At 41.4% G+C, this 26759-nt stretch overlaps 1 protein-coding gene across 1 annotated transcript in view; it reads right to left on the reverse strand.

Moving 5' to 3' along the window:
• Positions 1 to 4549: 4549 nt before the first annotated feature.
• Positions 4550 to 26759, reverse strand: part of LOC308384723 (uncharacterized protein) — a 39229-nt gene continuing 17019 nt past the window's right edge. Inside the window, exons 2-4 of the mRNA XM_080863313.1 lie at positions 6297 to 6413; positions 4772 to 4861; positions 4550 to 4686 (exon numbers count right to left, since the gene is read on the reverse strand). Coding sequence (XP_080719439.1) covers positions 4610 to 4686; positions 4772 to 4861; positions 6297 to 6413 — 284 coding nt within the window. The 3' untranslated portion in view covers positions 4550 to 4609. The remainder of the gene's footprint in view (positions 4687 to 4771; positions 4862 to 6296; positions 6414 to 26759) is intronic.

Consider the following 26759-nt stretch of genomic DNA (forward strand, 5'->3'; position numbering starts at 1 on the left):
ATTCAAAGGAGGATTTCTGCTTTTCTTTACATTCAGTTTGTGGGGCTGTTGGAAAATAGCTCAGCTCATGTATTGCTGATCTATCTTCCAAAACATCAGTGTTTCACTTCTAAATAATAACTCTGGAATAGAAACAAACTAATGTCTCACGTTTGTGTCAGCGCTGATCCGTCCACCCATTCCCATTTAGATCCTCCTGATGGCCGTTTAGCTTCCAGACCAATCCAGGACTCTCCTCTCAGGTTCAGTTCATTGACAAATTCCTGTTTGAGAAGAGACACAAATATTGTCTCCAGTCATAATTCAGCACTTCTGTTGTAGTGACAGCATCTTGTGAACATGTCTGAAGGAAGAATAACTGTGATGAAACTTTTCTTCCATTGTGCAGAAATCAGAAAGAGCCAAAGAATCAATGAATATCAGCTCCTCCTGTAGCTCAGTCAGTGTTGCAGTGGAATCAGTGTTAACAAATCATTTGATTCAGTTGGATTGAATCAGAAAAATAATCTGGATTATGAGGATTTCTCTCATTTTATAACATTTCTGTTATTTCAATGTTTTGTGTTGACTTGGTTTCTAAGGATCATCTGAACTGGTTCCCATTTAATCCTGGTTCTTTAACTGCTTTGAATTCCTCTCCTTCATAATTCAATGTGAATCTCCAGTTTGCTGTATTGTAATCGATCCACCTCCCAAATCCTGCAATCATTTCCTGAATGGATTCTCTAATCTTCTCTCATCGGTTATTGTTCATAAAGTCATTTTAGTAGATGAGTCTAATTTACTTATTGATGATCCCTCTAACAACACTGCCACACAATTGATGAACACTGCAGCATCATTTCATGTAGTGCATCATGTTGTCGGCCCCACACATAACGCTGACCTTCCACATGTCTGACCTACTATCCAATCACAGATGTATCATCTTTGACAGGCTTACAGTCAGTGTTGTCTTCCCAGAGACAAACTGCTGTCACTCCCATGTCTTCTAATGACTGTGGACATTTTTAGATTTCTTCACTGGCAACATCAACAGTATCAGGTCAGAGTTCAAGTCTGTACCTCTTCAACCGCCCCAAGTCTCTCCTCCAGTTCTGTTGTTGGAGTTCAAACTCCTTCCTGCTGCCATCTCCCCCTGACTTCTCTCTATTAGAAACCAGTCGCTTTCATTTCAGCTGACTTTCAAACAGCCAGAGTCTTTCTGAGTGGGATCAACCCTCCTTACATCCCACTGTTTTAAATCAAGTTGCTCATCAGCTCCTTCAGATCTTTGATCAATTCCAACCTGGTTCCAGACAAACCACAGCACTGAAACAGCTTTCATGAAAGTTACTAACCAGATTCTTCTGCGCTGGGATAAAGACTCCATTTGAGTCCTGCTTGACTTCTCTGCAGCCTTCATACTGTTGATGGTGCTGCTCTTATTAACACAGTCAAAGGAGCTTGCAAAGAAAAGCGTCTGGACTTCTTTAAGTTACTTGAAGACGTTTCACCTCTCATCCGAGAAGCTTCTTCAGTTCTAAGGTCAAATGGTGGAGAGTCCCAGATATAAACCTAGTGGGAGTGACCCCCCACAGAGGGACAAAAGGACCCCCTGATGATCCTCTAATCGCCTGAGCCAAGGTGTGGAACTGGGTGTGGGCCCCAATCAGCCAGAGTTTCGGGTGGGTTCATTGTGACCAAAGACCACAACATCACTGTTTCACCAGCTGATAAGGGAAGATGCACCGTGGTCCTAAACACTACAGATTACCACACAAAGATCACTACTCTCCTCAGTGACAACAATACCTACGAAGCCTTAAAGCGAGACCCCACAAGCAGCTACAAAAAGAAAGTTATAGCTTGCCTTCAAGACTTTGAAAAGGACAAAATTATTGACCGCCTCACATATCACCGCCTTTACCCAGGGGATGCCATACCCTGCATCTACGGACTTCCTAAAATCCACAAGGAAGCTGTCCCACTCAGACCCATAGTCAGTAGCATAAACTCAGCCACTTATAACATTGCTAAACACCTTGCTACCATCCTTGCTCCTCTCGTGGGGAACACCCCACACCACATCAAGAACTCCACCGACTTCACCGACAAGGTCCAGAAACTTACCCTGGATCCAGATGAAACCATGGTGTCCTTTGATGTAGTCTCTCTCTTCACTTGCATACCCACCACAGAGGCCGTGGAGACTGTCAGAAAACGACTACAAGAAGACAGCTCCTTGGAGGACAGGACCAACTTCACAAGAAAGGCTCTTGGCTCTTTCAAAGGAAGAGTACCCAGCCACTGGTACAGATATGTGGACGATACCTGGGTCAAAATCAAGACACAAGAAGTGGAATCCTTCACTGCGCACATTAACGCTGTGGATAAAAACATCAAGTTCACCAGGGAAGACACAAAGGACGACTGTTTGCCTTTCCTGGACTGCGCCGTGCACATTGAAGAGAACGGCAACCTCAACATCGAAGTTTACCGGAAGCCCACACACACGGACCAGTACCTCCTCTTTGACTCCCATCACCCTCTGGAACACAAACTTGGAGTAATTAGGACCCTACACCACCGGGCAGAACAGCCTGAAGGAAAAAAGAAGGAACACACACATGTAAAGGAAGCACTCAAAACGTGCGGCTATCCTAAATGGGCGTTCTTAAAGTCAGCAAAGAGGCAAAGAAAAGAAGACCAGACACCAGCGAGGGAGGATAAGAAGGACAGACGCAACAACATTGTCATCCCCTATGTAGCCGGTGTATCAGAGAAACTCAGGAGAGTTTTCTCCAAGCACGACATCACAGTGTATTTCAGACCAAGCAACACACTCAGACAGAAACTGGTTCACCCAAAAGACAAAACTCCTAAACACAAGCTTAACAATGTGGTGTATGCTGTACAGTGCAGCGAGGAATGTCCAGACCTCTACATTGGAGAGACCAAACAGCCACTTCACAAGTGCATGGCACAACACAGAAGAGCCACCTCCACAGGACAAGACTCAGCAGTCCATCTGCATCTTAAGGATATGTTCACATTTTGGACAGAGAGGACAGATGGTTTGAAAGAGGAGTGAAAGAAGCATCTATGTTCACTGTGAGCGACCATCTTTGAATATCAAACAGATACTTCATATTAATCAATGTGTGTCCTCATCTGAGTCCCACATGCCTCAGTCCTTGGACCAGTTCTGTTCTCTTTATAAATGCTGCCCCTGTGACATCTGCTTAATGGTTTTAATGGGATCTCCTAGCACTGCTGTGCAGATGACACACACACTAATGCTTTTCTGTCGAGCCTCTCCTGCCTCAGTGAATGCTTCTCTGTCATCACTTCATGGATTTAAACTTCCTTCATCTCAAACTGAAGTTGTGCTGTTTGGCTCAGTTTCTCTGAGGAGGTCAGTCAGTACATCGTCCCCCTCACCAGTAACATCCAATCACCTGTTAAAGATCATTTTGAACCAACAGCTGCATTTTGAGCCTCACATGTCAAAGGTCAGCCAGTCTTGTTTCCTTTAGCTCAGAAATATTGCAAAGATCAAATCTTTACTGTGATTCAATCATCTGGAACTTTGAGTTCATACTTTCTCCTGCCTGATTATTGTAATTCACTTTTCACCTGCATTTCTCAGTCCTCCATAGTTGGTCTGCAGTTAGTGCAGAACTCAGCAGCAAGGCTGCAAACAAAACCTGGCCTGCAGTCTCATATCTCACCTATTCTTGCTTCTCTTCACTGGCTTACAGTGAACTTCAGAATCCTCTTTTAAATCCTGTTATGAACATATAAAGCTGTGCATGAACAGGCCCCTGCTTATATAGCAGAGCTTCTTGGACCTTATCACTGCAGCCGGCCTCTCTGATCATCTAATCAGCGTCTCCCAACTGTCCCTCGCTCTGATTTGAACAACAGAGGCCATCGTGCTTTTGAGCTTGTTGCAGCCAAACTGTGGAACAGCCTTCCTCAGACTATCAGGTCAGCTGACTGTTAACGGCTGAAACTCATTTTTACAGGTTAGCTCTCCCTCAATCTTTTCCCCTTTATTTTCCTCCATAGTTTCTAACTGTTGTGTTTCTGATGGAATGAATGTGCTGCTTTGTTTATGTGTCTGTATGTTTGCACATGTATACTTATCATCAATGTGTGGCTTTAATTCACAGTATGAAGAACTTTGTAACTCACTGTCAGCTCCATCAAAGATCACACAGACATGAACAAACACACCCACCTGTTCCTCTTTGCTGTTTATCATCACCAGATCAGCTCCTTTATCCTGACAGGCTCTCCTGCTGTCAGACCAAGTTTTCTTCTCAGTGTATTTAAAGTAAAACTTGCTTCCAAACCTCGTCCATTCTTCTGGACACCACTTCCCTTAAAGTCAAACACATGTTTTAAAGTCAGACTTTGTGTCCTGTTGTATCACATGAATCTTTGGTTCCTGTCATTTTCCCTGTAAATGCTTCATTTAAACTCAGGTTTTCTCTCTTATTCATAATGAACTGAAACTTACATTTATACAGAGAAACTGTTACACAGCATCAAACATGTAGGATTCAAAACAAAGACACAATCAGGTTATCACTGTGTAACACTGATGTTTTCTATCAGTTATTCAAACTTTATTACCTTCTATCTTCTCCTTCAGCTTCTTCACTTCTTCCTGTAACTGACTGTTGAGTCGTTTTGTCTCTGTAGAAAAAAACATGTTAAAAAATGTAAATATAAATTTTATCTGACATTAGTATTTTCTTGTTAATTTTAAAAACTTTCTTACCTTGATGTTCAGTCTGTAGCTCGTTGTAACTGTGGTTCAGTTTATTGTGTTTGAAGTGAAGTTTGTTGTTTTCACTCTTGTTCAAAGCATCTGAAATATTTCAGTGAAAGCAAAATAAAATAAAATAAAATGAGTGAAACGTTGAACAGAAATAATCTTCTTCCTCTGCTTTGTCAAATATCAATAAGAGTCAGAAACTTGCAGCCATTGCTCTTTAACATGTCCTGTGGGTGGAGGTGTTAGAACTACAGGAAATCTGATGAGCTAAATACGTATCAACTGTGAACAAAAACCACTGACAAGATTCAGAATAATTGTGCTTCAGTGTGGAGGAAGAAGGTGAAGAGTCAAACAGCATTTCTACACCTGTAGTCAGAGATGTTATCTATATGCTTTGAAAGAATAGATTCTGACTCATGTGACATGTGCCTGTTCTCACTGAAAATATGTCTTTTTACATTCAGTCAAAGCTGCTCTGAGGCTTCAACACTTCCTCTTTCTGCTTATTTATAATTAATAAATGTTTCTTCCTGCAGCTTCCAGGAACTTCCTGCTTTCAGACGTCCTTTTGCAGGCGTCTCTGTTCTCACATCATAGATTTGTGATGTTTCTGCTGATCCAGCATTAAGTCTGTCACAGCTCCACCAGGAGCTAAAGGTCAGCTGAAGATCATCAACTGATTTAAAACACAAAATAAGTATATTTTAAATCCAACCATCTGCAGCTGCTGGAAGTTTTCTCTGTATTGTTCTGTTGTTGTGATTTGGCACTTCATATAAATAAAATGAACTGAATTCAATTTTCCCAGCAGATGAATGGAGCTAACATTAGCTTGTTAGCTACCTGCTTAATACACCAAGTGAACTAACTAGTCGCACAATGACAGACGGCCACTGTCTAACATAGTGTGGCTGCACCTGCATCAGTCTGCAGCAGATGCTGCTGCCTGTCTGCTTTGTTGATGTAATCACAGAATCAGCGTGTTGAGTGAAGAGTTTGAAGGAACAACAAGAACATTCACTCCACAACACACACAAGATATGAGCCAGGAATCATGCACACAGACACACACCTGCTAATCAGTGCTAAGTAACAGACTCATGAAATACTAGAAGCTCAGTCAGCAAAACCAACGTGTTGGTCAGGCTGTACCACACAGCAGCTCATATTATTGATCAGAGAATTCCATTTAAAATGCCACCGTGCAGTTTTTATGAAGAGGAAACTATCCTTAGAGACCAAAACTCATTTGGTCCCGAATGGAAACATGTTTTTACTGCAGCAAAGGTGCTCATTTTAACATGGGAGTCTGTGGGGACTGACTCGCTTTCAGCATCAGCCTCCAGTGGTCATTAAAGGAACTGCAGTGTTTGCTGCTTCTGTGTTGGCTTCATGTACTTCCTGTATTTGCTGTGGCAGAAGGAGACGTTCTGGTTGTGAAGCTGCATGTTTGTTGGCTGCTGGGATTCAGTATCAGTCATACATTCATTTGCAGGAGAAGTTCAGAGGTTGTATCTTATCTTACAGCATATGGACAGGATGATGATCCCAGCTAACATCAGGAGGCACAGCACTCTTAGACCCAGTGTAGCACATCTGAAAGAGCCCTTCAGGACTGAAGGAGGATTCAGAGTCTGTGGTCCTGTTAGAAAGCAGTGTGGATGTTGGTCTGTGCTTATTTCCTGTCAGTCTGTGATTAACACATAGTGGTCACTACAGGCTGTTGTCTTGTATTTGTGTCAGTGTTGATGGTCTACTTACACATAAACCACTACATTGGACACTGATGCGTCACTCCATACCAAACACTTAATTTCAAATGTATGTTGTCCACCTAAGTGGACATGTAAAAAACTCTTTGAAAAGTAATTCATGCATGAAAGGCTTAATAGACCTGCGGTTGAGGTTGTATCAGCTTAGCCAAAAACAAAAGAAATATAACATCTGCACTGTGACTAAAGTGTGTAAATAAATTTCCTGTTCACAGAGCTCTACAAATTCTTGTTTTTATAATTGACTTACCTCCTTCCTCCGATTGAAAATGATCATAACTATCTCTGATCTCATCTGTACTCTCGTAGATATCCACCTCCCTCTGCTCCCACTCTGCTCCGTCCTCCTTTCTGCTGTATCTCACCTTCTTTAATAGATCTGGTTTGGCATAAATATCTGAGGACATGTTGAGAGGACTGAGACGCTGAGCAGGAGTTTAAGCTGTACTCTAACAGTTCTGCAGTACTGACCCTGGTAGATATCAAGCTGTTCTGTACTGATGCTGCTCTCAGTGTTTCTTGTCCAGCCTTCTGTCTGCTTTCAGACAGGAAGAAGCTTTGAGGAAGTGGCAGCATGCAAAGAACCACAGACCCAAACTTTCATTTAATTAATGTGAATAAAAACCTCCAGTGTGGTGGAACACACAAATAGAACATTTCATTGTATTTATATTTGCAAAGCCACTCAGAAAAGTGTGAAAACATTTTGCATGAAACAAAAATAATTTCATTTTTCTTTGTTTAACTAAAGGTGAGCCTATGGTGAAACAAACCACAACCACATTCATACCTCATGCTCACAGTGTGCACAAAGCAGGAAATGTCTCTTTGTCAGCAACACCTTTTTCTTTTGCCTGATAGAAAAACATGTTAAGTTTTAACACTTGCTCTTGACAAAGGTGGTCGCACTTTTCTCCTCCCCTCCTCCTCCTCTCCCTTAGCTTCCCTGCTTAGCCTCTTATGTCCTTCTCTAGTCTCGTGTTTTTTGTATTACTTTCCCTGGAACATTCTCTCACAGTCTGTTCTCTAAAACGTAAAAGAGGAATTATGGATTTGATCAACTGGTCTCTGAATGCAATTGACACCCTTTTCTCAATGAGAAGTCTGGGCTCGGGTGAGCCTGAGTGCTGAAGATATCTACCTATTCGGAACCATGATAACAGGGTCCTTGCTGATCGGAGCTGGCTTGGCCCTGACTTATCAAAGAATTAAGAAAGCGGAACCGGCTGTTCAAACCCCCACAAGGCTGCCCGCTGGGATTGAAATGATGGGACGAGGCGTGAGTTTCTCAAAATGGGCTCATTGAGTGCAGCACGGATAAGATCTTGGAGAAGCTTACGGCTGCCGTGAATACTCAGAATAAGACCTCTGAGTGCAAACTAGATTACATCTTGGAGGGGCTCGCTCGGAATAACACCGAAAGAAGAAGAAGAAGTGAAAACCTGAACAGAATCTTAATAAAATGCTCCTCCTCATCCTCACTTCATCCCTCATCTCCTGAGCTGAAGTCAGGAGTCTAACACATGAAACGTGCATAGACATACTTATTTTTTCTTGATATTGTAACAATTACTTATTGTCAGCAGATTAGACATGCAACCCGCTCATCGCAAAGGAACAAGAGAAGGACAGCAAACATAACAACAGCATGGTATAAGCTATTATTATACCAGCAGATGTTAGGCTCAAGTGTTCTAAAAATCACACTTACACTTTGGTAAATAGTTTGATTTCATTCTCACATAATAGGAGGCTTTATTCACTCAACGTTAAAGCCCAACAAAGTTACTGCCACTTCAAAGAAAGCTTGATTAACAATAGTGAACAGCAGCTAACAAAGGCTAAAAGCAGCTAACAGAGGCTAACCACAGCTAAGAACAGCAAACAGAGGCTAACCACGGCTAACCGCAGCTAACAAAGGCCAACCAAAGCTAACAGCAGCTAACGGAGGCTAACCATGGTTAACAGTGGCAAAAACACAGCACTATACACTAAAGTAAAGTAAATATACACTAGTATATGTGTCTATTTGCTCCCCTTACCTCAGTCTCAAAGTATATATATATATTTATTCTTATTATTATTCTTATTCTTCCTAGATTTATTGTTTTCTCTTGCACTGTATGGAACTGGAGCCTCGTTGTCTCGTCTCTCTTTAAACTGAACTTTATATAGCAGAGATATTAAAGTTTACTTTGACTTCAACTACCAACATTTCAACCTATCTTCAAACCTCAGTATGGCTGAGCTTCCCTGACTCCTTTCACAAAGTTTTATGACACTTTCCAGAGTAAATAAAGATTGATGTTTATCACTCATTGACAGCTGAGGAAAACAGTGGAGTGTCAGCCTTCCAAAGATAGGAAAAACTGTGGGGAAATCCGGTCCAACCACTGGTAGAAGCATGCAGGCTGCCTGCCACTGTTATGGGGTCCAATCTAAATGTTATGTTTTTGTCTCACTATAACATGTTTGTCATATAGCAGCCACTTCAGCTATAACTATGCACTTGAACTGGGTGGGTAAAAAAAAGATCCCAATGCAAATATGCTAAAAGCAGAAATGGTAAAATATCTTGTTACCTTCAGTTTCCTGTCACGTTTGTTAATATAATCAAAGAACTATGAGTGGTCTGAAGCAACCATCGAACATTTACTCAACAACAGAGAGCCATGCTGTCAAAAGCCTGTAATAAAAACATGTCATGGTTTGGGTCATTGTGACCCAGTGTTTTTGAGTTCTTGTGTTTTGGTGTCATTTTTGTATTATGGTTTATGTTTTAGGTTCATTAGCAGTCTTTATGTTTGCCCTTGTGTGTATTTATGGCTGCATCTCCCTCTGTCCTGCGTTGCAGTCTCCCTCATACCCAGCTGTGTGTTCTGTTCATAGTCTAGTTTCTAAGTCTCTGTCTTTAAGAGATTCCTGCAGTTTAACTAATTGGTGTGTGTTATCTGGCTTCATGGACAGATAGAGCTGGGTGTCATCTGCATAGCAGTGAAACTGTATGCTATGTCTTCTCACGATCCTGCCTAAGGGTAGAGAATTCTAACAATTAGTATAACTTGGAGGTGTTGATTCATTGAAACTAATATAATCATCCTGCTGTAAACATGTTTCTGTAAGCCAGAGTAAGACAGTTTTGATGATCATTATTAATTCATGTACTCACAGAGATTTGGAAGAGAGACACCTAATGTTTAATAATCCACATTCTTCATTTGTTTTTTGTTGGTTTGGGTGCAGACACAGTCTCTAAGTACATGGGGTTTTGGAGAGATAACACAACATGGTAATAAAATTTCTCACAGCGTGTCGTGATTGCAGCCAGAATCAGCAGATACAGCACTCCCAGGTTCACTTCAAAACCTCCGAAACTGCTTCGTTTCCCAGCTGGAAGCTTCTTCTGAGTGTCAACACCTAAAGGGAAAAAACCCAACTTTTTTATATAATAATATTACTGATTTCTTTTTAATTGAGATTTTTAATACTGGTGCATGCCTTAATTAAATGGATCTGCCTTGTAGTAATAATGACATTTCCAACAAGTTGATCTTGTATATTTGAGAATTACAGGAAATCAGGTAAAATGTTCTACTGGAGGAAAACATGGTTGATATAATTTGGTGCAAAATCATATCTTTAGTTTATTCCCACATGTATTGATTCTTCAACAGTGTCTGACAAACCTCTTTTAAAGCAAAGGACAATATTAATAATGATAATTATGAATAATCTTCATAATTTGCTCACAGGAAGACTTATTTTGAGATGTTAGGTCCCAGCCAAGCAGGCATAGAGACCACTTAATGATGGCCAGTTTAACTCATTGGTGTGTGGCTTGATAGACAGATGAAGGTGGGTATCATCTGCACAGCAGTGGTAATGTCTGCTATGCCTTGTGATGATACTGCCTAACAGAAGCATGTATAATGTAAACAAAACTGGTCCTAACACTGAACCCTGTGGAACTCCATAATTCACTTTTGTGTATGAAGATTCTTCTTTAACATTTACCTTCAAAGTAAAAGTTGAACCTTTTGTACAAACTGGCTTTAGCAACTTTAACCCTGAAGGTAAATGTTCTCTGTTTCTAGTTTGCATCGCACTCGATGCAACACACTTGATCACTTCCACACAAACGTTGCAAGACCAATCTACCAGCAATAGTGTACGAAGGCCACCAATGGGTTACTAACTTGTGTCTAGGCCTGTGTCACTGAAGCCTAAAAAAAACCTAATATTATAATTGGCTCTGAAAAATGTACATCAACTTGTTTTCTGAGGTTATTTGTGCTCCACACAGTTTCTAGCAAGTTTGTTTTTAAACTTCTGTTGCACCACCGAAGAGCTCCTGCTGGATAAGCCATTAGAGTCATGCAGCACTTCCCTCCTTCATTGTAAACTTTTGAAATGTTTGTTGCTTCCTACTTACCAGCTTCTTGTATCCCAACATCAGGATGCTGCTCTCCATCGTCTATCATCTGCACCTCGCTGTACTCTCTCTGTCGTCCATCACTGTGGGTCCTTCTGCTGTATTTCACTCGAAAATCTGCTGCAGCTTGAATTTCTGCGGACATCTTGGTGGGTGAGAGTGTTTGACGAGGCTTCAGTGTCTGTCTGGTTTGTTTCTGAGTCGGGCAGCTTTTAATAGACATCAAACAGGAAGTAGCAGCAGACCAAACCACCAACAGAGGGGCCAACTTCATTTCTGCTTTGCATTGTGGTTAGCAAACTTTTTACTGAGAGTTTGTTTAAAATAAAAAAAGAAGCTAAAAAGTTATTTATAAATATAAGTCAGCAGCAATAATCGGCACATAATGCCTTTTTCATGAGTCTTCCTGGTTTCATGACTCTGTACACATCATAAGTACGTAGAAGCACATGAGTGTCACAGGAAATATGAGGTCGGGCCCTGTGTCACTGGTGTGTTTCTCTCAGCACAGACTGGCCACCACAGCCTCTTCAGGTCACACACTTTATTTTCCAGCACACACATGAAATGTTTCTGACTGAGCTGCTCTGCTGTTGAGCCCGACTGAGGGAAATGTGTTTTATAGGATTTAGTTCCAGCTTCTCCCAACCGGCCACAGTGAGCTTGTCCACTTACTGCGTGTGTCTTCAGGTCTTAGACACCACCAAAATAGAGATGCAGTCACTCTGTTTTTCAACTGAAGCTTGTCGTGTTCAAAATGTCAGAAGGAATTTCAGGAGAAAATATCTGTCTATTAAAAAGATTTCATTTGCTTTGGTATTTGAAATTCCAATTTTACAGCACTGGACTGTGATGTGATGCCAGAGTCAGCCTCACACCAAAGATGACCCTCAGAGCGGGCGGTACAGTTTTATACTACAAGAGGAACATGTATTATTATGACTATGTTCTTCCAGAAGCGGCGTGGCAGTCTGCCACAACTCCTCATTCACTCCACGTCTGCTGCTCCCTCGACCTCCTATCTGCTTCTTTTCCTGGAATCAGAGACACAAGGACACAAAAACACACCCTGCGTAGCCTTGGTTATCTAATGTTGTTATTTATTGTTCTTCTACTGATTCTAAGGTCTGGTTCAGGATACCTAGTTTGGACTCTCTGACCCAGTGTCACAGCTGGTGCAGCTATCGTGTGGTGGCGTGAATGGGGATCCAAGTTGCAGACAGTGGTGGAGATGCGAGTGAGGTTTATTTACAGTGCTCAGTAACAAAAGTGAGGGCGGAACTGAACAAAACCCTGAACTGGGGAGAACTAAAAATAACAAAACACAAAACTGTAACTCACAAGGTCACAATCAGGGAAACACATAAGGAGGTGAGCTGGGAACAAAGAGCAGGCTGTGGAGCAGAAAGCCGCAGAACAACAGAGTAACACAGACGAACCGATGAGGAACACAGGCAGGCACACACTATATATACAAACACAAGGTAATCAGGTAATGACACACAGGAGGGGAGCACAGATGAACCTAATTCACAAGACGACAGGAAGACACAAGCTGACACAGTGATAACAGACTTACTTAGACTTAGTTCCTCCTACGCCGGGCGGCGCATCGGGCAGCTAGTGATCTCCATTGATGTCGGTCAGCAGCGACTGCTTCAGCTTCGTCCCAGGCAATGTCGACAGTTCTCAGATCGTCCATAAATGTTCGACGCCATGTGGTCTTTGGTCGGCCTTGCTTTCGCTTGCCAGTGCGTGGATGCCATGCCATGGCAATCTTAGCTGGGCGATGAGGGGGTAGGCGTAAAATATGTCCTGCAAAGCGGAAGCGCCTTTCTGCAACAACATCGGCTAATGGGCGGGTGCCTGCTCTTCGTAGGACCTCCTCATTTGTTATTCGGTCCTGGTAGGAAATTCTCAGGATTCGCCCCAAGCCACGTTGTTGAAGCACATTCAGGTGTTGAATAATTGCACTTGTTGAGCGCCAGGTTTCACTAGTGTAAAGTGCAGTAGGGAAGACGATAGAGTTCAGTAGTCTGATCTTGACCCTTACATTCAGGGAGGTCGAGTTCCAAATAGGTTGGAGACGTCGCAGGACACCAACTGCCTTCCCTACTCTGGCGTCGACATCCCGATCAGAGACCCCGTCATTCGAGATGATGCTGCCAAGATATGTAAAATTCTCCACCTCTTCAGCACGTTGTTGGTTGATCATAACAGGAATGCGGGCACGTGCATAGCCAACTCGGAGTACCTTGGTTTTTTTGGTGCTGATTCTTAATCCAACTTTCGTTGCCTCCCTCTGCAGGGCCGCGGTCAACTTTTGGAGGTCTTCCTGAGTCGAGCCCAGCAGGGCGATGTCATCTGCGAAGTCCAAGTCAGTGAGATTACGCGCTTCGTTCCATGGGCACACCGATGCCAGCTTGGTCAACTGATCGTCGCATGATGAAGTCAATTACCAACAGCAAAAGACCAACGATGGGTCGAACACTTCCGCGATATTCTGAACCAACCTGAGCCACCCCAATGGTTCGAGGCCAAAGACCTGGCACCTTCCATGGATCTTCTTCCTGTCGATATCGGACAAATCAGCATCACTGAAGTCAAGACAGCGATCCGACTCCTCAAGAGTGGAAAGGCCGCAGGCCTGGACGAAATCCTCGCCGAAATGCTGAAGCATGGCGGACCCCATCTTGAAGCCGCCCTTACAAGACTCCTAAACGCCTGCTGGTCAACATCACAGTGATAACAGACACAGACCTTCAAAGTAAAACAGGAAATTCACAAAGACAAGCTCAGGGACACGAACAGAGCACAGGAGGGAGAACACTAAAGCACTAACCACACGAACCAAACCCTAAGAACTAATACAAAATAAGAATGAACACAACACATAAGATGACACCAAAATGAACACAAAACGCTGGGTCAACGACCAGGACCATGACACCCAGAGACTTACAGAAAACCATTTTCATGTGTATGTAAGCGTTGCTGCAAAGTCCCCGTGCACTCTGTGTCTCTAAGCTTTCGACCTTCGAAAGACAGAGTGCCAACTCATATGAGCACATTTGCATTGTGTATAATAAAATAATTCAAACAGCTGCCTTCAATTTTCAACCCTAATAAACTAACTCCAGATTTCCCTCAGTAATCCTGATTCATGTTGTCACAGTTCACCTGGTGAAGAGCACATTCCCAAAGGATTCTTTTTTCCCAGAGCATTTTAGCATGACACTCTTTGATTACCTCTCCATCACAGATATTTGTTTTTATCACAAAGCTGCTCTTGACAGTCCTGATAGATTTGAAACCATATTGGAAAAGATTTGTGAGAGCTGTTGTAAAAACTTTATCCCACCTTAATAGATCCATCACTAATGCACTGAACTCTTTAGTAAGAATTGGGAGCTCCCCCCCAAAACTGTGTCCTGTTTTCCAATCAGATGTTAGTGTATAAAGTGCTGTCTCTTTGAGACATCTGTTATGTTCCCTGTATGTCCCTCTGTGATCTCCAGCTCGCTCTTGTTCATTATATATCTGGATGTTAAAGACTTCTTTTTATTCTGAGTCCTGCGTTCGAGTCCTTCCCTCTCTTCCCCCTCTCATGTATTATTTCCCATCCACTAGTCTGAAAATAATAATGCTGCTCTATGTTCACTGCATCTCAGCACCTGTTTGTATCACTTCTGCTGATGCTGCAGACCGCTGTGTCTATTTTATATTTGAATTGGCCTTTTATATTTTCTTCTACTGTTTCTATTTTGTCTTATTTCTGTTTAAGAAAGACATGGTACAGAGAGGGTGGAGCTGCCTGCAGCTGTCTGTGGTGCTGAAGCTTTCAAACATTTCATACCAACACTGACTACAACTGTGACCACAGGGGGGCAGCATAGAGCCAGAGAGTGTTAGTGTAGCTGTTCAGCCCTATAGTAAGAAACAAGAAGACTGATGAAGGAAAAGCTTCTTCCACTGGTGTAACACACAGGTTTGTATGAAGTCACACTAACTAACCAGCAGTAACCCACATTTGATCAAAGCAGGGGCAGAACTTTAATAACAGGTTATAATGTGTCATCACAGTTGTTGTCAATCCAAACACACTTTCTGACTTTTGCTGTTTATTGTAAAAGAACAACACACTTGTGGTCTGACCTAATGCTGCAGTGCAACAACAACTATACAAATGTGAGCTCAGTGCAGACTATGCTGACTCACTGCAGCCTCTTGTGGTACAAAGTGGTATTACATGAGCGTACAGGCTGACATTAGCTGGATGCTAACTTCAGTTCATATTTAGATGTGTTGAACATGACATCAGAGATGTTTTCTTCATATTCTGTTGATGTTTTGAAATATTTCAAAGTGTCTCCAAGTTAAATGTTGAACCTTTAATATAGCGACACTTAGAGCTCTGAAGCCGTTTTCTCTCTTTTACTATTTAAACAATAAGTTACTGAGTAAGTTATTTTATCTGTAATTAAAGTCATCAACACTTAAAGCTTTATGTGAAATATTTGTTTTTCAAATCAAAATACAACTTCCATATAAAATGCAAAACTAAATATATATGACTCACATAACACAATTAGCATTTAATGTCTTTCTGTCACTTTCACATACACAGAGGTTTAAAAATGTCCTTCTGATGTTCCAGCTGATCAGAACATTTAAAATTCTTATTAATCAAACATATTTTTTGCTGAACTTTTAGAAACAAGACATTTACTGTAGTTTTAGGACCAACAGGCTGATGAATAAACCAAGTAAAGCAAAGTAAAGACAAGCTGCACTTTGACTTTTATTAGAACAATTTGCTGGAACTACAGAGTAATGAAGTACTTCAAGGTTTTGTGTGGATGACTTCCAACCTTACTGTACAGCACAGAGCACAGAGGGACAATATATGTAATCAATATATGATGCAGAATGAACAAGTAAAGACTGTAAGCTGAGTCTGAGGCTCATGCAGGACATTTCATAGTGAGGTGTCTTTGGTTGGATTATTCACACATTTACATCAAAGCACCAAACTCATTTCTCACAGATGAAGGTCATTGAATTAGAATAATATAACTGTGTCCATCTCCCATCACGGTCACAGCAGACTCCACGGTATCCAGAATAAAAATCTGACCATCCTTCTGCCCAGAACCTGTCAGAGAGATCAAATCTGATATGAAACTGGACTAAACTCATAACTATTGTCACATTCATATAAATATGCGTCTCTTTTGGAATATTTCCAATATTTGCTGTATTTCTTTCCCAGGTTTCTCGCCCACTTTCCCTCCTTTAGACTTTTCTCTGAGAATCATCATGCACACTAAAACAGCTTTCAAGCTTTGATGAATATGAAATCTTCCTGCTGTAAAAATGGAGAATAAAAAGAAGTCAGAGCTGACTTTCTGCTGTTTGAAACTGTTTGTCAGCTGTTTACAGACATCACTTTGAAATGTGTGTCTATCAGGTCATATTTACTGAAGCTTCTTCCTTCATATGTTCTGAAGTTTTACAAACACCAAAGAAGAAGAGACAGGAATTCTCTGAAACACTTTTTGTTCTGTGAGAAAAGAAACATTACAGCACAAAAACATGAAGACAAATTGAACAAAGTGAAATGTGTCGGTCGCTGCTTTGAACATGTTTCAATCCTGATTCCTTCAAACTGACTTGTTGTAACTGAACGTCATCACAGACTGCAGATGAAGAGAGTTCAAGCACAGCTGTTCATTCAAAGGAGGATTTCTGCTTTTCTTTACATTCAGTTTGTGGGGCTGTTGGAAAATAGCTCAACTCATGTATTGCTGATCTATCTTCCAAAACATCAGTGTTTCACTTCTAAATAATAACTCTGGAATAGAAACAAACTAATGTCTCACGTTTGTGTCAGCGCTGATCCGTCCACCCATTCCCATTTAGATCCTCCTGATGGCCGTTTAGCTTCCAGACCAATCCAGGACTCTCCTCTCAGGTTCAGTTCATTGACAAATTCCTGTTTGAGAAGAGACACAAATATTGTCTCCAGTCATAATTCAGCACTTCTGTTGTAGTGACATCATCTTGTGAACATGTCTGAAGGAAGAATAACTGTGATGAAACTTTTCTTCCATTGTGCAGAAATCAGAAAGAGCCAAAGAATCAATGAATATCAGCTCCTCCTGTAGCTCAGTCAGTGTTGCAGTGGAATCAGTGTTAACAAATCATTTGATTCAGTTGGATTGAATCAGAAAAATAATCTGGATTATGAGGATTTCTCTCATTTTATAACATTTCTGTTATTTCAATGTTTTGTGTTGACTTGGTTTCTAAGGATCATCTGAACTGGTTCCCATTTAATCCTGGTTCTTTAACTGCTTTGAATTCCTCTCCTTCATAATTCAATGTGAATCTCCAGTTTGCTGTATTGTAATCGATCCACCTCCCAAATCCTGCAATCATTTCCTGAATGGATTCTCTAATCTTCTCTCATCGGTTATTGTTCATAAAGTCATTTTAGTAGATGAGTCTAATTTACTTATTGATGATCCCTCTAACAACACTGCCACACAATTGATGAACACTGCAGCATCATTTCATGTAGTGCATCATGTTGTCGGCCCCACACATAACGCTGACCTTCCACATGTCTGACCTACTATCCAATCACAGATGTATCATCTTTGACAGGCTTACAGTCAGTGTTGTCTTCCCAGAGACAAACTGCTGTCACTCCCATGTCTTCTAATGACTGTGGACATTTTTAGATTTCTTCACTGGCAACATCAACAGTATCAGGTCAGAGTTCAAGTCTGTACCTCTTCAACCGCCCCAAGTCTCTCCTCCAGTTCTGTTGTTGGAGTTCAAACTCCTTCCTGCTGCCATCTCCCCCTGACTTCTCTCTATTAGAAACCAGTCCCTTTCATTTCAGCTGACTTTCAAACAGCCAGAGTCTTTGTGAGTGGGATCAACCCTCCTTACATCCCACTGTTTTAAATCAAGTTGCTCATCAGCTCCTTCAGATCTTTGATCAATTCCAACCTGGTTCCAGACAAACCACAGCACTGAAACAGCTTTCATGAAAGTTACTAACCAGATTCTTCTGCGCTGGGATAAAGACTCCATTTGAGTCCTGCTTGACTTCTCTGCAGCCTTCATACTGTTGATGGTGCTCCTCTTATTAACACAGTCAAAGGAGCTTGCAAAGAAAAGCGTCTGGACTTCTTTAAGTTACTTGAAGACGTTTCACCTCTCATCCGAGAAGCTTCTTCAGTTCTAAGGTCAAATGGTGGAGAGTCCCAGATATAAACCTAGTGGGAGTGACCCCCCACAGAGGGACAAAAGGACCCCCTGATGATCCTCTAATCGCCTGAGCCAAGGTGTGGAACTGGGTGTGGGCCCCAATCAGCCAGAGTTTCGGGTGGGTTCATTGTGACCAAAGACCACAACATCACTGTTTCACCAGCTGATAAGGGAAGATGCACCGTGGTCCTAAACACTACAGATTACCACACAAAGATCACTACTCTCCTCAGTGACAACAATACCTACGAAGCCTTAAAGCGAGACCCCACAAGCAGCTACAAAAAGAAAGTTATAGCTTGCCTTCAAGACTTTGAAAAGGACAAAATTATTGACCGCCTCACATATCACCGCCTTTACCCAGGGGATGCCATACCCTGCATCTACGGACTTCCTAAAATCCACAAGGAAGCTGTCCCACTCAGACCCATAGTCAGTAGCATAAACTCAGCCACTTATAACATTGCTAAACACCTTGCTACCATCCTTGCTCCTCTCGTGGGGAACACCCCACACCACATCAAGAACTCCACCGACTTCACCGACAAGGTCCAGAAACTTACCCTGGATCCAGATGAAACCATGGTGTCCTTTGATGTAGTCTCTCTCTTCACTTGCATACCCACCACAGAGGCCGTGGAGACTGTCAGAAAACGACTACAAGAAGACAGCTCCTTGGAGGACAGGACCAACTTCACAAGAAAGGCTCTTGGCTCTTTCAAAGGAAGAGTACCCAGCCACTGGTACAGATATGTGGACGATACCTGGGTCAAAATCAAGACACAAGAAGTGGAATCCTTCACTGCGCACATTAACGCTGTGGATAAAAACATCAAGTTCACCAGGGAAGACACAAAGGACGACTGTTTGCCTTTCCTGGACTGCGCCGTGCACATTGAAGAGAACGGCAACCTCAACATCGAAGTTTACCGGAAGCCCACACACACGGACCAGTACCTCCTCTTTGACTCCCATCACCCTCTGGAACACAAACTTGGAGTAATTAGGACCCTACACCACCGGGCAGAACAGCCTGAAGGAAAAAAGAAGGAACACACACATGTAAAGGAAGCACTCAAAACGTGCGGCTATCCTAAATGGGCGTTCTTAAAGTCAGCAAAGAGGCAAAGAAAAGAAGACCAGACACCAGCGAGGGAGGATAAGAAGGACAGACGCAACAACATTGTCATCCCCTATGTAGCCGGTGTATCAGAGGAACTCAGGAGAGTTTTCTCCAAGCACGACATCACAGTGTACTTCAGACCCAGCAACACGCTCAGACAGAAACTGGTTCACCCAAAAGACAAAACTCCTAAACACAAGCTTAACAATGTGGTGTATGCTGTACAGTGCAGCGAGGAATGTCCAGACCTCTACATTGGAGAGACCAAACAGCCACTTCACAAGTGCATGGCACAACACAGAAGAGCCACCTCCACAGGACAAGACTCAGCAGTCCATCTGCATCTTAAGGATATGTTCACATTTTGGACAGAGAGGACAGATGGTTTGAAAGAGGAGTGAAAGAAGCATCTATGTCCACTGTGAGCGACCATCTTTGAATATCAAACAGATACTTCATATTAATCAACGTGTGTCCTCATCTGAGTCCCACATGCCTCAGTCCTTGGACCAGTTCTGTTCTCTTTATAAATGCTGCCCCTGTGACATCTGCTTAATGGTTTTAATGGGATCTCCTAGCACTGCTGTGCAGATGACACACACACTAATGCTTTTCTGTCGAGCCTCTCCTGCCTCAGTGAATGCTTCTCTGTCATCACTTCATGGATTTAAACTTCCTTCATCTCAAACTGAAGTTGTGCTGTTTGGCTCAGTTTCTCTGAGGAGGTCAGTCAGTACATCGTCCCCCTCACCAGTAACATCCAATCACCTGTTAAAGATCATTTTGAACCAACAGCTGCATTTTGAGCCTCACATGTCAAAGGTCAGCCAGTCTTGTTTCCTTTAGCTCAGAAATATTGCAAAGATCAAATCTTTACTGTGATTCAATCATCTGGAACTTTGAGTTCATACTTTCTCCTGCCTGATTATTGTAATTCACTTTTCACCTGCATTTCTCAGTCCTCCATAGTTGGTCTGCAGTTAGTGCAGAACTCAGCAGCAAGGCTGCAAACAAAACCTGGCCTGCAGTCTCATATCTCACCTATTCTTGCTTCTCTTCACTGGCTTACAGTGAACTTCAGAATCCTCTTTTAAATCCTGTTATGAACATATAAAGCTGTGCATGAACAGGCCCCTGCTTATATAGCAGAGCTTCTTGGACCTTATCACTGCAGCCGGCCTCTCTGATCATCTAATCAGCGTCTCCCAACTGTCCCTCGCTCTGATTTGAACACCAGAGGCCATCGTGCTTTTGAGCTTGTTGCAGCCAAACTGTGGAACAGCCTTCCTCAGACTATCAGGTCAGCTGACTGTTAACGGCTGAAACTCATTTTTACAGGTTAGCTCTCCCTCAATCTTTTCCCCTTTATTTTCCTCCATAGTTTCTAACTGTTGTGTTTCTGATGGAATGAATGTGCTGCTTTGTTTATGTGTCTGTATGTTTGCACATGTATACTTATCATCAATGTGTGGCTTTAATTCACAGTATGAAGAACTTTGTAACTCACTGTCAGCTCCATCAAAGATCACACAGACATGAACAAACACACCCACCTGTTCCTCTTTGCTGTTTATCATCACCAGATCAGCTCCTTTATCCTGACAGGCTCTCCTGCTGTCAGACCAAGTTTTCTTCTCAGTGTATTTAAAGTAAAACTTGCTTCCAAACCTCGTCCATTCTTCTGGACACCACTTCCCTTAAAGTCAAACACATGTTTTAAAGTCAGACTTTGTGTCCTGTTGTATCACATGAATCTTTGGTTCCTGTCATTTTCCCTGTAAATGCTTCATTTAAACTCAGGTTTTCTCTCTTATTCATAATGAACTGAAACTTACATTTATACAGAGAAACTGTTACACAGCATCAAACATGTAGGATTCAAAACAAAGACACAATCAGGTTATCACTGTGTAACACTGATGTTTTCTATCAGTTATTCAAACTTTATTACCTTCTATCTTCTCCTTCAGCTTCTTCACTTCTTCCTGTAACTGACTGTTGAGTCGTTTTGTCTCTGTAGAAAAAAACATGTTAAAAAATGTAAATATAAATTTTATCTGACATTAGTATTTTCTTGTTAATTTTAAAAACTTTCTTACCTTGATGTTCAGTCTGTAGCTCGTTGTAACTGTGGTTCAGTTTATTGTGTTTGAAGTGAAGTTTGTTGTTTTCACTCTTGTTCAAAGCATCTGAAATATTTCAGTGAAATCAAAATAAAATAAAATAAAATGAGTGAAACGTTGAACAGAAATAATCTTCTTCCTCTGCTTTGTCAAATATCAATAAGAGTCAGAAACTTGCAGCCATTGTTCTTTAACATGTCCTGTGGGTGGAGGTGTTAGAACTACAGGAAATCTGATGAGCTAAATACGTATCAACTGTGAACAAAAACCACTGACAAGATTCAGAATAATTGTGCTTCAGTGTGGAGGAAGAAGGTGAAGAGTCAAACAGCATTTCTACACCTGTAGTCAGAGATGTTATCTATATGCTTTGAAAGAATAGATTCTGACTCATGTGACATGTGCCTGTTCTCACTGAAAATATGTCTTTTTACATTCAGTCAAAGCTGCTCTGAGGCTTCAACACTTCCTCTTTCTGCTTATTTATAATTAATAAATGTTTCTTCCTGCAGCTTCCAGGAACTTCCTGCTTTCAGACGTCCTTTTGCAGGCGTCTCTGTTCTCACATCATAGATTTGTGATGTTTCTGCTGATCCAGCATTAAGTCTGTCACAGCTCCACCAGGAGCTAAAGGTCAGCTGAAGATCATCAACTGATTTAAAACATAGAATCAAACCACCTTAAAATCCAAACATCAGCAGCTGCTGGAAGTTTTCTCTGTGTTGTTGTTTTTGTTATTGTGGAGTCTTTACCTGATAATATAAAGAACCTCGAGGCAACTGTTGTTGTGATTTGATGTAATAAAAAAAGATTAATTGATGTATCCCAGCAGATGAATGGAGCTAACATTGGCTTGTTAGCTACCTGCTTAATACACCAAGTGAACTAACTAGTCGCACAATGACAGACGGCCACTGTCTAACATAGTGTGGCTGCACCTGCATCAGTCTGCAGCAGATGCTGCTGCCTGTCTGCTTTGTTGAGATAATCACAGAATCAGCGTGTTGAGTGAAGAGTTTGAAGGAACAACAAGAACATTCACTCCACAACACACACAAGATATGAGCCAGGAATCATGCACACAGACACACACCTGCTAATCAGTGCTAAGTAACAGACTCATGAAATACTAGAAGCTCAGTCAGCAAAACCAACGTGTTGGTCAGGCTGTACCACACAGCAGCTCATATTATTGATCAGAGAATTCCATTTAAAATGCCACCGTGCAGTTTTTATGAAGAGGAAACTATCCTTAGAGACCAAAACTCATTTGGTCCTGAATGGAAACATGTTTTTACTGCAGCAAAGGTGCTCATTTTAACATGGGAGTGTATCATGAGCATGATAATAAAACTCCTCACAGCGTGTTGTGATTCCAGCCAGAATCAGCAGATACAGAACCACCAGCTTCACTTCAACAGCTCTGAAACGGCTTCTTTTCACAGCTGGAAGCTTCTTCTGGGCTTTTATTTCTACGAAGGCAAAATGGAGAGAAAAGAATTTGTTAATTTAATTATTAAACATGTTTTAATCATAATTTGTTTCCCATTTTTTCAAGCGTATTTTATTGGTTTATCGTCAGAAAGACTTTCCACCTGCAGCCGACCTGATGATGAGCTGAACAAGTTCATTCCAGCAGTTTTGATATTTACAGGAGACTTTGTCACATGTTTGTCTTCAGGTGACTTTTACATATGTGAGAACAGAGACTCTGATTGACAGAGAAACGCTTTGATGTGACTCAGAAACAGACGAATGTGTATCAGCGTGTTTCACACAAAGACCAGATCATGAGGACAATGTTGGTTATTATAACATGAATATTATGTCATTAAAACAATATCTCCATGATTTGCTGAAATGAAAACAGAGTTGTTATTCATTGGTCTGATTTCCTGTCAGCTAAAACTAGCTGTGACAAGTGTGCTTCGAGTAGTTTCTGTGGTTATACTCACTCCACAGTGTCGAGCAACACTTCCTTGTTTCTTATATTTCTGCCTTCACCACTGATCTGTGAGATAACTCCTCCAACACTTTTCTGTCAGCTTGTTTCTACACTTACTAAAATAACACACTGATACTTTAAACTAGACACTTTTTATCATTTATTCTCTAAATAAACAGAAAACATTAAAAAATATAGAAACATATAAACCATGATAAGAGCAGAGACTGCACACCTTCACCAAAGCTTGAACTTTCCTCCACACCATGAATAAACTGAGTCTCTGGATCCAAAAGCTTTGATGGATCTGTATTAGTTTGATATTTTATTGAGAAGATGGAAACAGTCTCTCCTGATTCCTGATGCCTCAGTATTTGATACTTACCTCCGTCCTGTGTTGAAACATGGACCTGACGGTCTGTGCAGGAGTCCACATTCTCATGGAGGAGGACCAGTCCCTCCAGTCTCTCTCCTCTGTCCTCTCCTTTGCTGTATTTCACATTCATGCTCAACTCTGGATCCTCATCAATGATGGAAGACATTTTAAGATGCTCAGTTTTCAGCAGTATCAGTTTCCTGTGCAGCAGAGCCGTCACTCAGTCGCTGTGTTTCTCTGTTAACTGGAGCTTTTCTATGTGAAGCTGATTCTGATTCTGCAGTAAATCATAAGTAAACGTTGGTCCTCTGTATTCTGATGCTGCTGTCGCTTCGCTGTCTCTGTCTCTCTGTGAGCTGCTTTCAACAGGAGGTACAGACGTCATGACAGGAAAAGCTAAACCACATTTTGTTCATAGTTAGAATTAAAACTGATAACACAAAGTCCAGATAAACAGAATCAACTTTCTGGGTTTATTCAACAAATTAAACTAAATTTCCTTCAAAATAAAATGTTTGCATTTTATTTTATTTATTTATTCATTCATGACTTGAGTTTATGAACTCTACTTTTTCACAGATATTTCTTTGTTGTTGTTTTTTGGACAGAGACCATTGAAACAGTAAAGAAAGTGGAGAGAGAGGGGCTGAGCTGCAGCACAGAGCCTGGGCTGAACATGAACCTGAGCCTCTGCAGTACTTTTTACTGCTGCTAGTCTTTCTGTCCTGACAGATGTGATGATCTGATCTGTGACTAAATAAGAACACAGACGTGTTTATATGACAGCCGAGTCACATGATGGAACAAATTTATAGGACAAAATGATAAAAGTGCATCTGAACGGTTTCTGAAAATATTTTTCTTATCTGATATGAAACTCACGAATACGTTGTGCAACATGTAATGTGCCACGCATCCTCGTGTCCTCATTTGACATCATCAGATGTTACAGCCGAGATAAAATGGAGGGAGAGAGGTTGACAGCGAGTCTTGAGATGTGAGAGATTTGTCACGTTTAGTGTGTTTGGAGTGTGTAGTGTTGGGCAAGTTCCTATGAAAAAGTAATTAATTATAGTAACTAGTTACTTCTTCAAAAAAGTAACTGAGTTACTAGATTCTAAAAGTAATTAATTACTTCAGAAGTAACTTTTGTGTTACTTTAAAAAAATGTTTAACTCTCTGGGGTCCAGGGTACAGGGAGTGCAGAATTATTAGGCAAATGAGTATTTTGTCCACATCATCCTCTTCATGCATGTTGTCTTACTCCAAGCTGTATAGGCTCGAAAGCCTACTACCAATTAAGCATATTAGGTGATGTACCCGTCATAATCACAAACAGAGAGCAACAGAATTATCATAAATCCAGTAACTCCAAAAACATTAATAACCTCCGGCCTCTTCAAAAATATCAACATCCATTCAACTCTATTGTCAAAAATCCACCAGTCTCAATCAGTATGGCACTTTTAAATGTTCGCTCTCTGTCGAACAAGTCTTTTATTATTAATGATTTAATTTTAGATAATAAACTTGCCTGTTTATTTTTAACTGAAACATGGCTGGGCTCGGATGCACCAGTTGTTCTCACTGAGGCCTCCCCACCAAATTTTAATTTCTCTTTTTCTATTAGAAGTGGTAAGAGAGGTGGTGGGACTGCATCTTTAGCCAACAACACACTCACCACCAAACAAATTTTATTTGATCATTTTACCACTTTTGAATTCCATGCTATTGTTTTCAGCAGCCCTCCAGTTTTATCTGTCACAGTTTATAGACCACCTAAAGACAGCGCTGCTTTTATCAAGGAATTCTCAGAATTTTTAACAAACATGCATTCAAAATATAATATGATAATTTTAACCGGTGATTTTAACCTGCACATAGATAATCCTTCTGACCCTGCAACAAAAGAATTCTTAAACATTCTTCACTGTTTGGATTTTATCCAGCACGTCACGCAGCCGACTCACAACAGAGGACACACTCTGGACCTGGTCATCACCCATGGGCTGTCCACCAGCGTGTCCTCTGTTGTTGACTTGGCTGTCTCTGACCACTACTGTGTGTTTTTTAACATCACCAGTTTTATTCAGCGGGAGACCTCAGTGCGAACTGTGAGGAGGCGCTATCTAACCTCTGAAGTGGCTGCAAATCTTACCAGGGTTTTAGTCAAATGCCCCCCTGTGATTTTACCTGCACCCTGCGATTTGATTTTTAGTTATTTCAACAGCAAACTGAAGAAAAGCCTTGACTCCGTTTCTCCACTCACCACCAAAAAGATTAACGTAAAACATGCATCACCCTGGAGAAACGAAGAAGTCAAAACACTCAAAAGAAATTGCAGGGCAGCAGAAAGGAGATGGAGGAAAAATAAAAATACTATCAACCATCAAATATTTTCCGAGCAACTTAAAATGTACAATAATACATTAAGGAAGTCAAGAAATTCATACTTCGCCAAAATAATCAGTATTAACAAAAATAATCCCAAGGTCCTCTTTTCCACCATAGATCATTTATTTAACCCTGATTTTAACAGCTCCCAAAGAAGCCCACAGACTCGCTCTGTGAGCAGTTTGCAGACCACTTCAGGGGAAAGATCAGCGCCATCAGATCTGATATTTTATCTAATCGCGATATGATTGTAAACACATCTGAGGGCTCGATTGTACCTGAGGAGACACTGGACAGCTTTGTCCTGGTTAATGCTGAGAACCTGCAGAAAGTTTTCTCCACAGTGAGACCCACCGCATGTCTTTTAGATCCAATCCCTTCTTCACTCTTTAAAACACTTTATGGATTTTTTGAGGCTGAGCTTTTATACATGATGAATTGCTCTCTTCAGTTGGGTGTCTTCCCTGCTGCCTTTAAAACAGCGGTGGTGAGACCCCTTCTGAAGAAGAGCAATTTGGATTGTAATGATTTCAATAACTACA

This window comes from Rhamphochromis sp. 'chilingali', assembly GCF_963969265.1.
Source record: "Rhamphochromis sp. 'chilingali' genome assembly, chromosome: 17".
Lineage (NCBI taxonomy): Eukaryota > Metazoa > Chordata > Actinopteri > Cichliformes > Cichlidae > Rhamphochromis > Rhamphochromis sp. 'chilingali'.